Genomic DNA, 17,855 nt, shown 5'->3' with positions numbered 1-17,855 from the left:
TGGTTTTGTTTTTTGGTATAGATTTCTAAGTGAGAGTAGGAGTTAAGCTTTAAATTTTTAATTTAAAATACCTTAGTTTTGGCTTATCGCTTTTATATATATATTTTCATAAAATATATATAGAAAAGGTGGTTGGAAATACTTTGTTGTAGGCCCTTTGTTATCGGTGTCAAAAAGACGAGGATGGTGCCACTTTCCTGTCTGGAGAATGACATTATATTAGAGATTCAGTCATCAATGAATAACTCAGTAATATCTGAAATTATTACTCTCCTGTGGCTGATGAATTAAATGTGAAATTTTATCTAAGAAGCTGTGGGATTTATTAGAAAATTTTTTTTGTATTCTACTTTTCAAAAGAAAAGAGTTAGGAAAACAAGCTCACATCACTTAGGTCTGTTGAAAAAAGTTCTTGCAACTTTCACTGTACCCAAGGCCCAGGACATACTCTGTCTGACTTTCTCTCTACAATCCAGTTTTGATTTTCAGCAGTGAAAGATCGAAATGAGTTGGTTTAGGGTTCCAGAATGTCTCCTCTAGCCCACTACAGGGAGATGCACGTCATGTTAGCATGAATACTTCCTCAAGGGAATGGCTTCCCCATCCTGTTGTAGATCCTTGTTGTTTCTTTGCCAGTCTTTACAAACCATTGTGTTGCAATCGAGGAAAGAGCTCTTAACCTTAGCCAAGGCACTCTGGACACAACTGAGAATAGGCATTGTTTATTTTCAGTGGGTTTGTGCATAGTTCATTAATAGCCTATAACAGCTGGCTGTCAACTAGGAAGTAGGTTTCTGCCCTTGAAAAGCTGTAACTTGATATTTTTCACCCTCATCTAGTGCCACAGGTGGCTCACTCTCCCACCTCACTCCACTCCCCCCACTCATCAGCCAGGAGTGGGAGAGGCTTCCCGCGAGTCCTTTTTGCCTGCCTGGGGGTGGGGAATTTCCTTTTTGGGACTCCACATTTTACAAGAAAAACCTGTGGTCTGCCTAACATTTCAACATGTGAATTTGTTAACCTGGAGGATAAAGAAGAGGTTAAACTGGGAGTTGTTAGGATTAAATGAGATGAGATTTATGGAAACTTGCTTTGTAAACCTCAGTGCTCTACATATATGTTAGTACTATTTCCTTATAGGAAACCTCATTAACTTAAACAGGTCTAGACTGTGCTCTGGGAAGCAGATGAGCGGGGAGGGGAAATGAACTCATCAGAGCAAGTCAGAAGTAGAGTCTCCCACCCAGCATTTCAGGTGTCTGTGGCTGTTTGCTATCAAACACCACTGTGTCCAAGAACAGATAATTTGCAGGCCGTTGTGTTATGTGTGCAACGAGTTCTCACTTTGTTTATGTTCAGGTTAGATTTTTGCCAAGCCCCTTTTCCAGGTCTGTTTTTCCCTGTCATTTAGTGTCCTCTGCTGGTAGCTTCTAGTACACTCACTTTATCTAAAATACTGAGTACTTAACAGAAGAATGGAATCAGAAAAGCATCAGTTTATAGCCGCTGTAGTAAATAATTGATTCAGGCAAGAATCTTCTAGATGTCAAATCCCCTGGCGAAGGTTTGTTGGGAGATCAGGACCTTCACCCACTTTGAGAGGACTCCACTTAACAGCTAGTTTAGTAATTCCAAGGGAAACCAAAAAGGTACGTTTCCCAGTAGACAGATCCAGTGGCATCTACTTTAACCAAGTGGTCACACTTTCGCATCACCAGTATATAGGACGAGCACACATCTTTGCCCCTGATACAATACCTGTATAATACATGTGCACTTACATGAATATGATAATGACAATGTGGTCATGTGGGCAGTCTTAAGAAATCCCTGCTGAAGTATTTATGCGTGAAGGCAATGTCCGTAGTGGCCATTTTCTCCTTCAGCTTTTTATTTAAAAAATTTCAATCATGCCAGGAAGTTTTTTAAAAAGTCCTATAAATAGCAGTTGTTGACGTGGTGGTGGCCATGTTTGCTAAACCTAAAAGGCCAAGCTTTAGATTCGTTGGATACTATTCAGGAGTTGGCCTCGGGTCCATGCGGCTTATTTCTTCTGCACACTCTTGCTCTCAGGTCCACTTTTAAGGCAGCCTCACCTTAAGGAGTCTTCTCTTAAGGAGCATTCCTGTTTTCCTTTTTTCCTAGATTACCACCCCTAGTTCGAGGAGGAGCTATTGACAGATACTGGCCCACTGCTGATGGCCGCCTGGTTGAGTACGACATAGATGAAGTGGTGTATGATGAAGATTCACCTTATCAGAACATTAAAATTCTACACTCAAAGCAATTTGGAAATATTCTCATCCTTAATGGGGATGTCAGTAAGTATTCCATCCCTACGCCAATGGTGTACAACAAAGTGACGATGTTGGACTGTGGTGTTTTCCTGATGAATACCACACTGTTGTGGATTTGCCCAGGTTCGTCCTTGGCACTGTTTTTTGAAATGAACATTTACATACTAACCTGTGGATTGTCTGGGTTTTTGTGTTTTATATAAGCAGAGCCATGAAAACTTCGTCTTGATGTTCCCTTAATTTCTTAGCGATAAGTATTTGGATTGTATTTCAAAAATCATGTAATTGCTTATTTAAAAAAACCTTTTTTGTAATGGAAAACTGCAAACTTTAGTAGACAAAATAGTATGATGAACTAGCATATACTCTCCAGTGAGTGTCAACAGTTATCAACTCCTGACCAGTCTCGTTTCCTCTAAATGCTGGTCCACTTTCTCCTTCATATTTTGAAACATCTCTTACACGTGATATCATTTCGTCTGGACAGGCAATTGCTTTTAATGATACACATCAGTACATTATTAAGAGTGTATTCTTGCTAATGACTAATGCATACCTGTATGTAACTTATTAGCTGTCAGATGGGCAGGGTTGATGAAAATTCCACAATCCAAAGGTAAAAAAAACCTTCGTACATTGTTAACAGTTTTTAAAGATTTAAAGTGAAACGTTTTAGGCTAGATTCCAGCACTTTGTAGTATGATGAGTCAAGTCATATGTGGGTTTGGGTCAAGTCACCATTTTGGATCTGTTTCTCTTCCCTAGACCTGGCGGAGAGTGATCTGGCATATACCCGAGCCATCATGGGCAGTGGCAAAGAAGATTACACTGGCAAAGATGTGCTGATTCTGGGAGGCGGAGATGGCGGCATATTATGTGAAATAGTCAAACTGAAACCAAAGATGGTCACTATGGTAGAGATATCCTTTGTTGATCGACGTCAAGTTCAATAGGCTACTTTTGTTTTCTTTGCCCTTTTTTCTCTTAAGACTCCAGTTAATGTTATGAGACAAATGTGCTATAAAGAGTGCCTTGAACAGATACATTCCAGTTTGCTACCAATAGCCTTTTTATGTGGCCACCAGTAAAGAAGCAGAGATAATCTAGTTGTGAATTAAAGAGCAAGCAAGCAACTTGGGTACCGTGTTTATCGCTCAGCATTTGTTGAAATGGCTTTTTCATGAGAAGAAAAGAAAATTCAGTTCCTTTTGAGTGTCCTTGGTGCAAAAATAAGTTCATTGTCTCATTCACCTTTTCTGTTTTTAACTTGTGATAACCAAATTAGTGTTATAAAACTTTAGTTTGTCTTCTCAATCTTTAAAGTATTACTATTTCAGAATTCTTCGATACATCCAAATTCAGGGTACAGTTCTCCTTAACCTGTTTCGAACATCGACCAGATGGTGATTGATGGATGTAAGAAATACATGCGAAAAACATGTGGTGACGTCTTAGACAATCTTAAAGGAGACTGCTATCAGGTAATTAAGTTTTCTGGATACTGTTTTTAAGTCAACTGACAGTATGATAGTTATGTTACTGATCTGAATTGTGCCTTCCTAAAGCAACTTTAAGAATAATTGGTTAAGAAGAAAAAAGATCATTTTGTAGTGGAGAAACAAATTTTCCCTCAGCCCTTCTAGTTCTTGGTTTAGACTCCTATAATCAAAGACAGATTAACAAGAGAAAAACGAAAGTTTATTAACATGTATATGTGGGAGATACCCAGAGAAAAATCAGTAATTCAGAGGTAGCTTTAGAGTTTAGGCTTAAATGTCATATTAATAGAGAAAGAGGACAAAGTTGTCTTAGGGGAGAGTAAATGACTTAGGAAAGATGAACAGGCCCTTAGAAGCATAGACAGGAGGAGGTAGGATAGTTTGTGACAAAGTTTGTCTGGGTCCACGTGGTGTCAGTCTTCTCTCCTGTGATAAGAGGCAATCTTCCTGGGTTGACTCTGTCTTTAGGCAGATAAAGGCTAGTTCGGAGAAAGCCTCTCCCTAACATTTGCTGTTTTTTAAGTGCCTACAGCTCAAAATAGTCAATATGCCAAAGTGGCATATTTTTAGGTGGCATGTTCTGCTACCTTTCAGTCTCTTTGTGAGCTATACATAGATTTATATTTAGGGCAAATGTGTACATATAATAAGATCTCTAAATTCTCTGAATTTAATAGTATTCATTCATTCTTGTATGAAAGATGTCGTGTACCTTTTTATGACCTGGCAACCATCGTCTTTGGTCTCTCTTCCCTGTATAATTTGTCCGTGTTCTGGGTCTTTCAGAGGGAATTCAGGTATTTAATTGGAAAGTGAAGATGATTAAAATGTTTGACGTAGGAACAATTGCTTCTTGCTAAGCAAATTAGTTTCCGTCCTAAATTCTACTGTGCTTACGAGTTGACCAATCACTACAGTTTGTAGGATGCATTTTGTATTGTGTTTCAAGGATGCCTATGTTCGATGTCTATCCCTGCAGTCCTCGTTAGAGCCAGGTAAGCAAGCAAATGTTTTATTTGCACAGAATCTTGTGTATCTCCAGATGTATAGGCAGTTTAGATGAATGCTTTAATTTGTTGATATGTAATTACTTTACCCATATCCCATCTTCCCTTAATGTATGTGCATCCAAATTTGATTTCATGGTACATGCATGTTAATTTTTTAAGCTGAGAGGAATTATCTCTACATTAAAATGCAGTCGTGATTGTTTTGTGGGCAAAAGGGAAAGAAAGATAAATATTTCACTTGTACTATTCGAAAGTTTCAAAAGGGCCAGGGGGGATTAGGTTCTCCAGAGCATGACAGATTTGTTTCACAATGAGCTAATAGTTACCATTGTTTGCAAATAATGTTTGTACTGTTAGCCAGACCGTCTGCCTCTGGGGTGTTTTTACATTTAATCCTCCCACCTGTACCAAGTGGGTATTATTTCTATTTTATGGACGAAGAAGATTAAGCTCAAAGTTGAAAGGACATTTATTCAAGGTTATACGGTAACTTTAGAGGAATTCACATTCAGATTCCTGGCTCTCTATATGGCTTCTTTATGTAGAATAAGAAAAAATATGTAAACAGAACTCAAGCCTGTAGTACTGTGGAGTTGTGGACTGTTATAATTAAAGACCATTAAGTCGAAAGATTTACAAAAATGGCCTGGGAAACCAGCCTCACTCGAGAGTCCATCTGAAGGCAGAGCACCAAAGGCAGATGGTGACATAGACAGTCGGACATTTTAGGGAAGGGAAAGGTATTTTATTTGAAATGACTTGACTCTTGAGGAAGTTGCTTGCTGGAATGCATCCTTTTTCCCCTGCCTGCTTTCTGGAACAGAACAACCACCAGGGGGAGCCTGGAAAATTCTTCTGAGGCTGAGCATTTTCCCCAAGCTCTAAAAGGGGTGAGGGGTTCTTGGTTTGTGGGGCAGCAGCAGGCAAGCCCCTTAGCCAGTAAAATGCTATTACCGTTAAGAAAACAGCAGGTCTTTGCAACTGTTTATCATTTGAAAAACATAATTGTTCCGTTAACCTTTTTAGAAAATAGAAAATGTTCCTAAGCATTCTCTATTCCTTTTATAACTAAAGATCAATTTTTATGTACACACAATATATCTAAGTAAAATAGTAAATTCAATCTATCAGTTTATTTAAAGAGTTATATATTACGCACAAGGAGGTTTCAGTACATAAATATCAGGGTATGAATCTTAAAAAATCAACATAATTCATCATACAAATAATTTAAAAGAGAAAATAACACTAATTGATAAAGCATTTGAGAATATTTAATTATTCTTAATGAAAACTTCAGGTTAAACAAAATTACAAAAGAAGGGAAACTACCTAAACATATTTGAAACAGAGACCCAAAGACAATATTATATTAAATGGCAGAATACATAAGGCATTTACACGAAAACTAAGAACAAGATGAGGATGCTTATTACCTTTATTCAGGATTGTTTTTGAGTCATTAGCTAATTCAGTAAGGTAAGAAAATAACAGTATAAATATAGAAATTATTTGCAGATGATGTGAATGCTTAGAAAATATAGGAAACTCCTAGAAAGCTAGTTGAATTCATGAGAATTTGGTAAAGTGATTTGATAAAAGCAGACTAAAAATATTTTCACTATGCTAAATGCAAAACCGTTTGAATGGTACTTGGGGGTGGAGGGTAGGCCGGAAATCCTATTCAAAGTAATGACCAATTGTTAAATACCCAAGAACAAGTTTAACAAGAATCGTATGTATTGTGAGACTGATAAGAATCATGTTAAGATTTTATTTGAAAGACAGCAACTGAAGTTTGACTGGATGGAGAGAGATACTGCATTCTCTGATGAAAACCTCAGGACAATGTCTGTTTCTTCCTAATTATAAGTAATTCTAATCAGAATCCCAAGGGAGTTTTTAGAATTAGACCAAATGATTTTGAAGTTCATTTGTAACAAATTTCTAAGAATAGCCAAGAAAAAAATTGTAAATAGTCATAGTGAAGGGAGATTTGCCCTCTTGTTTATTAATTTACTATAAAGCATAGTCATCAAATAGGAAGTATGATGTTGACATAGAAATAGACAGATTAGAGGAATATTTTCTAAAAAGGTTAACGGAACAATTATGTTTTTCAAATGATAATAGACAGATTAGAGACTTGAACACACAAAACTAATATTATGGCCTAAGATATGTCAACTCAACTCAAGAGTCAGGAGGCTTTGGTTAGAAATAAAACCAGGATGCTTTGGTTAGAAGTAAATAACAAAGATTTATTTATTCAAGAGTCTTAGGATTTGCAAACCAGAAACACAACTAGGCAATATCAGGAACATTCCAAATGGAATAAGGAAAGCTGAAGGTTTTTATAGTAAAAAGTACATTCTTGAGAAGAACCAGTCCTGCGTTCTTAGCCCCTGGATTGGTCCAGGATGGTAATCTTCAGATGTCTGGTGGTCTGCACAGTGGAACAATTTCTTCTTGAGGTCATTCATATGTTCATCTCGAGGGTGTTATGTAGGTCTAGGCGTTGACGTACAGCCAGTGGATGTGGATCCAGGCGTTGATGCAGGACCGGAAAGTTCAGAAGTTTAAGTTCCCAGGCTAGTTAAGGCAAGAAGAGAATTGTTTCTTCATGCCTTAGCCTACTTTATTTTAATAATTGAACAGTTTGACCATGGTGACTCCATTTTATTTCTTCACTCTATTCCTTCACTCTATTACTCATTTCACTTGGGAAAAACAAATTCAGTTAATAATTGATGCTAGTATAATGGGCCGTCCGTCTGCATGAGAACAAAGTTAACTAACCCTAAAAGCCATAGAAGAATTAATTTCAGATGGTTTAAGCTCTAAATACAAAAACTAATACATTTAGGAAAATTTAAAAGTTGAGGAACCTTTTAAAGAAAGGGCAAGAAACTCTGAAACTGTAAGGACAACATAATACCATAAAGCCAAAAGGCAGACTGGAAAATTACTGCTAACAAACATGACAGGGATTTAATCTCTTTAATGATACAAAGAGTCCCTGCGACTTAAATTTAAAAATTAAAAAAGGTGTAAAGGATATGAACTTGTACTTCTCAGAAGATGAAAGCCAAATAACTTAGGAGAAGATGATCACCCTTGTCGGTGTCCCAGGAAGTTCATGTGAAAACATTAGTAAGGGACTTGACAAAATATAAGACAGATGGCGTACAGTGCTGGGAAGGGTGCAAGGAAACAGTTCCTTACGTACATTACTGGTTGCAGCATGAGTTGCCATCAAAACTAAAAAACACATGCCTTTTGTTTAGACAACCCAATGTTTGAGCGCCCAGCCCACAGACACAAAGGCTCTATTTGTAGGGGCCAGGGCATGAAGATGATAATAAGAATAGAACATTTTTAGCGGAATGGTATAGTTTTAAAAAAAAAAATCTTTACCTGGAGTGGTGTTAGTTAAATATTTTCAAGCACAGAATGTTCCCGGTGCGTGATCCCAGGTTTACAAAAGAGAACAAGCACTCGCATATATTTGTGGGTGAGTGTTTTTAGGAGCCTATATGAGCATAGCGGGGAAAAAATCTGATCACATCAAATGGAATTGATAAATAGGTTGAAGGCAGCTGGGGTGTTACTGCCTTCTATATCTTTTCATGACATATTAAGTGAAACAAATTATAAAGCAGGATGGTAAGATTCAGTTTCTTGAATTGTGACTTTGAAGCTATACATAGGAACATTCATAGGAGAAAATCTGGAATAGATTATTTTAGAGAATTGTGGCAAACTTGATTTCTCATTCGTTACATGTGAAATTTTTATTAAATTTATTGGGGTGACATTGGTTAATAAAATTATAGCTTTCAAGTGTACAGTTTAATAATACATCATGTATATTGCATTGTGTGCTCAGTGAAATCTGAAACTTTTTTTACATGAACATGTACTCTTTAACTAGAAAAAGACAAGGTGAATAACTCCTGCCTAGTTCAGGATGTCGTCTAGAACCAGATGGGTCCCCAGCGTATAGCTTCAATACTTGAAAGATAAGGCAAAGCAAACCCCACATTCAGTTCTTGAATTTACTGTGAAGGATCTGTGTGAGAATTCCAGCTCTAACTGTGGTACTCCCTCCCCTCCTTGGCGACTCTGATTGTGAGAGCTGGTGTTTGTTACATGGCTTTATTATTGGCAGTACCAGTACCAGTACTCATAGTATTAGAGGATATTGAAAAAACCATAGGTGTTAAGATTTTGAAGTAGGATGCGAAAAGACATCAGTAGGCAATGAAATCATTCAGTACTTCATGTAAAAGAAAAACTAAAAATAGAAGAAAATAACAGCTAGTAGGAGAGGCAATGTAGATTAGGGTTAAAAACATGAACCTGACTTTCAGATACCTCTAGGTGTACCTCTAGGTGTACTTCTTGGCTCCGTTTCTTACTGGATGTCTTCGGCAAACTAATCTCTCAAATTGGTTTATCCATTTTGTAGAATGGGGCTAATAATAGCACCTATAGAATTTGGTTTAAATGAGAAAGCATATAAAGCATATGAATTTTAGTCCTTACAGGCATGGGTGGAAGTCATTTTTGTTTGTGTGTCAGGTGCTATGGATCTCAGCCCCAGCTTGCATTTTTCCCCTTCCTTAACAAGTGTTTAACTACTTCCACATGTGTTGGCTCACATGCATCTATTCCTGTTCTCTCTGGAAGGTCCTAATAGAAGACTGTATTCCAGTACTGAAGAGGTACGCCAAAGAAGGGAGAGAATTTGATTATGTGATTAATGATTTGACAGCCGTTCCAATCTCCACATCTCCAGAAGAAGGTAGTTTTTGTTTTGTTTTTAACCAAAATAATATTCATGGAAATGTTTTTCTTGGCATCATATGAGTATGAAAGAATCTTAGAGATTGTCTAGTTAAGTTCCTTCATTTTTTTAAAGGTAGTTAAGCTGAGGCTCACAGTGGAAAGATGGCTAGATTTGGCTTTGGTCAAATCCTGTTCTGCCACTAAATGAGCAAAAAACTCAGTCATTTGAAACAAAGAAAAAGATTCATAATCCTATCATCAAGACGACAGCTCGACTGATTATTTATAATACATGATTTTTAAGCTGCAATGAGACAAACTGGTGACCTGTCTAAGCAAAACCAGAGACAATTCCCTGTCTCAGAACACACACTCGAAATCACTGCTGGGTTGGGATTGCAGTGTTAAGGATTTTTCTGTAACCTTGTGTTCCTGCTGAGTTTGCAGACTCGGTCCCTACCTGATGACTTTTGCAATTTCTCTCTCGGGATATTGCTGCTTTCCCCCTTACTTACAGCTGTCATCTTGCATATTTCAGCCCCTGCCTTTGTGTAGAATCTTTATTGGTGTTGTGAGAGCAGTGCTAAGTACATGCACATTTGCTTTTGACCTTGCTTGTGCACATATGTGAAAGACACCCAGTTTGTGACAATACAGTATCATTTATGAATAAGCTCTTGAGTATTGGGACTTACGTTCATGGCTCTTTATGTTTTCTTTTGTTGTCATTTAGTCTTAATGTGAGTGACTGTAGCTGTTGTTTCTGATGCATGCAATTCCATGTTTATAAAACTTAAAATTTCTTCAACATCCAGATTCCACCTGGGAGTTTCTGAGACTGATTCTTGACCTCTCCATGAAAGTGCTGAAACAGGATGGGAAATATTTTACACAGGTAGGCTCATTACCCGTTTTTTATTACCTCCCAAACTCTCAATAAGAATATTCTATTTTGACATTCGAATGCATGTTCTTGACATTTATGACTGTGGAGGCTGGAAGAGCATAATTGGATTGTTTTTCGAAGCAGTAAGTTTATAAATAACTGACCCAGCATCTGCTGGGAATTAATCGGTTCTGTTGTGTCCTGTTACCTTAATGTCCCCCATCTTTCAAACTTGGGCTTTGGCTGTAGTATGAGCTGATGCCACCAGATGGAGACACAGATTGTGATTTTTGCCCCTTATCTTCTAGGAGATTCTTAATTGAAAAGCCAAAGTAAATTTCCTACACTGCTTGGGCTATAGTATGAACTCCTGCCAGCAGATGGAAGAAAACTGTGCTATTTTTCTCATTCCCTTGGAGATTCTTAATTTAAAGTTTGAAGTTCGTATTTCTTGATATATATAAAAACATATGTAACGGAGTAAAGTCCTTAACAAAATTTTGAAACTGACAGCAAAAGCAGCTAATGGACGATCCAGTCTCTTTCCTTGGTACAGAAATCTTTTGATTCATAACCAGAAAATAAGCACTTAACTTAGGTAGTAGCGCACTCCGGTCCTTGTAATTCTTCAGTGTGTTCAGGAGGACCTCTCTACTCCACCTCATCCCCTTTAAAAAGCGTTAATATGTTTAAATATCAAGAACTAGTAGAGAAGTCTTAACTTTATTCTCCTGAGGAGGCACTTTCAAGCAGACCCTGGACAGTGTATGAGATCTGAGATTAATAGCTAAAAACAACTTAGCAATTCTGAGGCACCTTGAATTAGGCTCCACCCCATCCTGTTTCCTTCTCCTCCCCCTGCATGTAAGATCCTTCCTCCCCCCCGCGCCCGCTCCCTCCACGATGTGATTAATCATAGATATTGGTGAGAGTAGTGGGAAGCTTCAAGGAACAGACAACCCGTCTATGGATTTTTCCCCTGATGGTTTAAATGATCTTTTTTTTTTTTTTACACATTTTAGACTTGACTCTTTAAAAGCAGAGTCCTGCAAACTATGGGCCAAATCTTGCCTACTGCTTGTTTTCGTAAAGGTTTCTTGGCACACAGCTACCTCCATTCATTATGTAGTCTCTATGACTGCTTTCTCGCTACAGGGGTGGCAGTGAAGAGTTGTGATGGAGATTGTATGAGCTGCAAAGCTTAAAATATTTTCTGTGTGGCCCTTTTCAGAAGAAGTTTGCTGACCCTTGCTTTCCAGGAAATCTACAATGAAACCTGCTGAAAGTTGACTTATTCTTGTAAAAGCAACACACATTCAGTGAGTTGAGTTTTTTCATGAGTGGATATTTCTCAAGCAGAAAATACCTATAGAATTTGGTTCTTTTCATGTTTCTGCAAATAGAAGGAAATCTCATGAAACTTCAGTTGAGGGAGAACACGAGGCTCTGGGGTCTTTAACCAAAAGAAAACAATTTGGATCCATTGCAAACCAGTCAGTTCGTACTGCACCACAGGTGGAGTTAGGAAGAAAGTGTGACTATTTTCTCTCATTGTGGACTGGTAGACTGCCTTCTTGGAGAGCTGTTACCTCAGTATGGAAGATTAATAGAAACGGTTGCTTAACAGATCACCGCAACCCATTCGTTAAATATTAACGATCCAGGCCTTTGCCAACTGGCTTTTACCAAAAAACACATTACAAGCCCAGGGCTGTGCGGGTTTCCAAGAATAGTGCAAAATATGTATTAGGATATGTTTCCTGTCCCTGCATTCATTACAGTTGGGTGATCTCATTGTCATACCTGGAATCACGTACCTTCAGTAGTTGAATGTGTGGTGTCACCTGGTGAGATTCATACGGACTAGGGGGACAAAGGCCTTTGAAAAAGCAGTCATCGAGTCAAGAGCACAGGGTGGTTTGATTCAGAATGTACTGATGTCGTTGCCACAGTGTAATATCTCCTTAAACTGCCATGCGATATGTGCAGAAAATAACCTTGATTCACACTCACCTCCCTTCCCCAAGTTAGTCACTTAGAACCGGAGTAAGATTAAAAATGGCCTGTTACGAGGTGATTGACAAAAGCTGAATGTTCCTGACTAAAATGGTTTGTGTTACCGTAGCGAGCTTATGATGTCACTAGTGTCACTGTGGCTGTTTGAAGACTGCCTTGTCACTGTGCCACAAAGCTGGGGAAAGCATCGTGGGGTGGCCGGGGGAACGTGAATCTGAATCTGAGGCGGAATCGCTTTCATGGGACTAGGAGGCAGGTCCAAAACTTGACCTCCTTCGCTTCTCTCCTCCACTCCCTATTCAAACTAGGTCATTTGATACACATAAAGATATATATGTGACATTCATGTAAATTATGATGCAAAAGATTAGCAAACCTGTGACTTTCCCCAACTTGAGAATTGGACATTACCAGTAAGTACCTTGACACATTTGCCTTCCTCCGAAATCCATGCCCACCTTCTAGAACTAACCCATCTTAAGTGGTGTTGTTTTTTTTTTCCTATTATTCTGTGCTGTTCTTTATAGATGTTTCACACACGTGTGATTTAGTAAATCATTATTATGTTTAGTTCCGCTAGCTTTTGAACTTGATAAAAATACTTTCATTAAGGATGTATTCTTCTGGACCTGTTTTTGACATTACAGAAGCAATACATGCCATTAAGTTTAAAAGACAGAAACAATACAGAAATCTAAAGTAAAAAATCAAGTGTCACTTACCTATACCTAACATGGGTAAAGAACTTTCTAGAACCGAAGTTACCAAATTGGATTTACTCCCCCTCCCCGCCCCCATTATTCCCTTTCTCTCATCCTTGGTAGATGCTTAATTCTTTGCTATTAGATTTTTGTTCTGCATTTCCCATTTCTCTTAAGAAAAAAAATGTAGTTCCATTTAAATACACAGGAAAGCGAAATGTATCACGTTACTTTTTTGGGGGTAGGTCTCTATTTGTGGTATGTTTTTTTTTTTTCTTTTTTTAAACTGCTTTTTGACAATGTTGAGGAAGAACAAATTGAAAGTATCCTATTTCTTGACCACATTCTCTGTCAGGAGGTCCTCCCATATACCCTCCATAAAGAGAGAGCGTGGTGTCAGTTTTCATATGGCAAGAGAAACCGTTGAACTGTGCACCTCGGTGGCATTTCCATTCTATACCTTCACCAGTGGCACTGTGCTCTAAAAACAGCCAGGCAGTGTTTTCTATTTGTGAGTCTTAAATTATACATGTGGTGTTTATATGCTCTCATGGTGAACTTGATGTCGAAATCAAATTATATGCTGGCAAAGAGCACTCTGGCCAGATCCCGCTGCAGGACCCTAGATGATGGGTTACTAAACAGACTGGCCCTGAATCATGACGTCATGCAAAGCAAATGTGCTAAAACCACCAAGGCCAGCTCTCAGAATAGTTCTGTCTACCCGCTTGCCTGTGGCTGGCTGGCTGGCTGGTTGGTTGGTTTTGAAATGCCGCCCTCAAAAATGCTTACATCACAGGCTGCCTTTATTTGTAAATAATTTTCATCTTACATTATCTTTGGCTTTTGTGAGACAAATTTATAGTGAAGTTCTTATGAAGGAATGGAATCAGCTCATATATTCACTTAGTCTTCCAAATGTCAGCTTCAGAGGTGAAAAGGAAATCGGTGGTATTAAATGCCCATCTTGTTTTCTAAATCTTATGCAAGTGCTTGGGGAGGGGGAAACTGTACTAAAATGATAGACCCTACCCCAGACCTACTGAATGAAAACCTGCATTTTAGCAAGATCAGCTATGATTCATATGGACGTTAAAGATCGAGAACCACTGCTACTGAACCAGACAGATGCTGTATCCATCAGCAGCTCTACTGTGTCTTGGCCGGCATCTGATTCTCTTTACCTTTTTTTTTTTCTTTATAGTAACAGAGTGGCCACTGTAGCTCCAAATGTTGGTTACGGCTAGGTTATAGGCTTAAAGAAAGTTGAAGGGGTGGGTCACTGTGTTTATCCTTGATTGTCCAGAATAAAAAACTTTCCCAGTAGTCCCCAGCACACTTCTGTATAACACTGACCAGCACTAGCTCCTGGAGAGGCTGAAAAAGTTGGGGCAAGAAAGAGAAAGTGTAGAACAATGAAGTCAAAAGAAAATATTCGATAAGGAGTGGAACCGGGCAATATCCTTAGTGTATATATGCTGAATAGACTTGTTCTCTTAGGCCTTAAGTCAGATTTGGGGGAAAGCATGGGGCGGGGTGTGAATATAGTTTTCTGTGCCAACATCTTAGACTCTTATGAGGGTCGTAGTTTAAGCCATTCTAGAAATTGACAACATTGTCTTTTTGATACTTCATTCTCAACACAGTGGTGACAACTAGGAAACTTATTTCTAATGGGTTATGTGTATGAATCTTTGCTAATTGCATGGTGTTGATACAATGGCTCTGTCACTAATGAGAAATTGGTCTCACTGCTTTCTGTTGCTTCATACTCTAATCATTTGAAATGGCTTGGAAAATGAGGTAGAAGGATAATGGGCTAATGGATCTATAAATAGAACTCAATGTAATTTGTAGAAGTACAGAAGCCTTATCTCATTTTCTAAGGCGAACTTTTATCTAAAGCTGGAATTGTTATTGTTAGTTAGCGACCTTCAAATGAGGGGGACCCTCAGTAGGACTCAAGAATCCCGTTATTTGCTTTTCTCTCTAATTTAGGGGAACTGTGTCAATTTGACGGAAGCCCTATCACTCTATGAAGAACAGCTCGGGCGCCTCTATTGTCCTGTGGAATTCTCAAAGGAGATCATCTGCGTCCCTTCGTACTTGGAATTGTATCCTTTGGCCATATCATCGCGTTGCCAGATCAGAACACCCAAGTCAGTCCCGTGCCAGTTTAACATTTTAAATAAATAGGATTAGCTCTGTAGTATAAAAGGCCCTACTTTTCAAACTTGACTGCACACTGAATCCCCTGGGAGCTTTAAAACAATACTGATTTCTGGGTCCCACCCTCAGAGTTTCTAGGGTGTGATCTGCCACAGCCCTCCAGCTGGTTTTAATGTTCAGGCACCACTGGTTCTCACAAAGGTCCCCAGACCCGCAGCATCTTCTGGGAACTAGATAGACATGCAAATTCTCAAGCCCAGCCCTGGCCTGCTGCCCAATGAGAAACACTGATGGTGGCACCCAGTGACCTGCCTTCAGCCCTCCATGGGATTAACATGCACCTCAAACCTTTCAGAAGTCCTAGTCTAGAAGACCACTTCAGCTGTAGCAGGCAAAAAGACTGAAGACATGTGTTCAACTTTTATATTAAGATTATCTTACTTTAATAGTTCTGTACTGTACTCGATTCTGATTTGCAGTAGAAATAGAGAGCTAAAAACAGTGCTGGGGATCTCAAAGTTAATGGTGTTCTCCGTTAGTTCTACTTAGTGAAGTTAGCCCAGAGAAATAACACAAGAACCTGGAGAAAAAACAGAGCATCGACATTGGAAATTTATAATGCGTTTCCTCCTAAAAGGCAGACTGTAGTCTGCAGACAAAAACTTCCTTACTTGAGGCAGCAGAATTTCCTGTGACTGCTGCTGGCCTGCGTGAGGCCCTGACGTGCAAGGCTGGGCAGGCTTGCAGCCATCAGAACCCCCCCAGCCCTCCCTGGGATGAATTGAGTACTGTGTGCTTGCTTGCTGGCCATGTTCTTCCGTGGCCTGTGGAGAGCTTTGACGCCCCACCCCCAACAGTCCACTTTCATCAAGGTGTTCCTCTCAGAGCATTTTTTACTGTCAAGTTGGTGTTTATCTTTGAAAAAATTTTAGAAATCAGTTGATAACATTTGGAAAAAAAGCCTCCACCTTCTGGCTTCCCTCCAGCTCTCTTCCTCCCTTCCACCTTTCTCATATTATTTCCCTAAAACATCTTAGAGATGTTGGAAGCAGTAGTGTTATCTGAGAGAAGATGTGCGAGCCTTTAGCCTTTTCTGTGCGTATCCCCCTCCCCAATGTCACAAGTGGTGAGTTTCTAGGCTGCAAAATGGCCTTATTTAAGAGGCCTTCATTCTCATGACCACAGTGCTCTAAGCTATGAAACATCCATTTTCCAATTTGTAGGCCAGCAAACAAATTTGAAGTGATGCCTGTTCTTCCTTGAATTACCTGCTTTCATTCCTTGACTTCCCTGTCCAGGTGGGTATTTTACACTGTTTGGAAGAAAGCTAAACCTTGAAGATCGATGTCCCCTAATCATCTGTGCTGGAAAAAGCCTTCCTGACCTCCATACACGAAATCAAAACAAGTCAGGCAATTGATTATGAGTTCCTTCAAGTTTTCTTTTTAATTATTTTTAATTTAAAAAATCAAATGGAAAATGTATATTTTGATGAACTAGGGTGTTATTTTTTTTTGAAAGTCAGCTGAAGGATGATTAGATAGCATAGCAAAGGCTGCTAAATGCACTGAACCCCTAGAATGTGATTTTTGTTACCTTTTTTTCCTATGTGGGCTTTTTGGGTTTCGTTTTGGTAGACGTCGAATTTGGTCATTTGGAGGAATGAAGATCATTGTTTTGTTCTGCAGGAAGTTCTTGACGGTGTTTCTTTCCCCCAAAAATTGATTGACTTAGATATTAAAATTTGGTGTTTATGAGAAAGTTAAACGAATTAGCAATGCCTTGATTAAAATTACGAATGAGAAATTTCTTGTGTCCGTTTTTTTTATTTCAGTTAGGTCCCTTCTTTCTCACTTCCGTTGGCACAGAACAAAGGTGTCTCTTGGTATTTTTTTAGTTCTGTTATATCACTCTATGCCATTTATCTCTTTGTAGTAGGATGGCCCGAGGGCCTGTTTTGAACAGTAGTAATGACTTCCATTTACCATTGTGGTAAATGATACACAGCCTATTACATTCCCCAGTTCTTCATTATAAAATTGACCTGAGGATAGGAAAAGATTTGGCCTTACTATAAAGTTGAAAGTCAAAAGCTTATTTCTAGTCCCACTACTTACCAGTGTATTAAATGGTGGAAATAAAGATCATTTTGGATTGCTGCTGTGAAGCTTTGAGAATATTTTCGAATGCACAGATAGGTGACAGTTTGTGGAGAGGACTGCAACCAGAGCGACGTAAACACACCTGAGGAAGTGTGTGTAACTACCGGCTTGGCAATGTATTCGTGGGGAACAATCCACATCTAAGGTGAGGCTGTATTGACGTGGATTGTTAGACATCACTGAGTTAGTCTGTTTTTATAAAAGGTTTATGCTTTATCAATGGAAAGAGTTCATTTATGCTGAGTTCACAGTAAGCAAAGCATTAAAAATGAAATATTCAGTGTTTTTTTGCGATGGAGTTACTGTCAAGCCAGAACATTCTTC

At 38.8% G+C, this 17,855-nt stretch overlaps 1 protein-coding gene across 1 annotated transcript in view; it reads left to right on the top strand.

The window, feature by feature from the left end:
• SMS (spermine synthase) overlaps nucleotides 1-17,175 on the top strand; it is a 40,328-nt gene extending 23,153 nt beyond the window's left edge. Inside the window, exons 3-9 of the mRNA XM_039852279.1 lie at nucleotides 2,146-2,321; nucleotides 3,063-3,217; nucleotides 3,689-3,778; nucleotides 9,499-9,613; nucleotides 10,413-10,492; nucleotides 15,199-15,314; nucleotides 16,668-17,175. Of these exons, the coding sequence (XP_039708213.1) occupies nucleotides 2,146-2,321; nucleotides 3,063-3,217; nucleotides 3,689-3,778; nucleotides 9,499-9,613; nucleotides 10,413-10,492; nucleotides 15,199-15,314; nucleotides 16,668-16,707 (772 nt within the window). The 3' untranslated portion in view covers nucleotides 16,708-17,175. The remainder of the gene's footprint in view (nucleotides 1-2,145; nucleotides 2,322-3,062; nucleotides 3,218-3,688; nucleotides 3,779-9,498; nucleotides 9,614-10,412; nucleotides 10,493-15,198; nucleotides 15,315-16,667) is intronic.
• Nucleotides 17,176-17,855: the final 680 nt, after the last annotated feature.

Source organism: Pteropus medius, unplaced genomic scaffold (genome assembly GCF_902729225.1).
Source record: "Pteropus medius unplaced genomic scaffold, Ma_sr-lr_union100, whole genome shotgun sequence".
NCBI lineage: Eukaryota > Metazoa > Chordata > Mammalia > Chiroptera > Pteropodidae > Pteropus > Pteropus medius.
The sequence above is the reverse complement of the archived record's forward strand: the minus strand, read 5'-3'. Positions and strand labels throughout refer to the sequence as shown.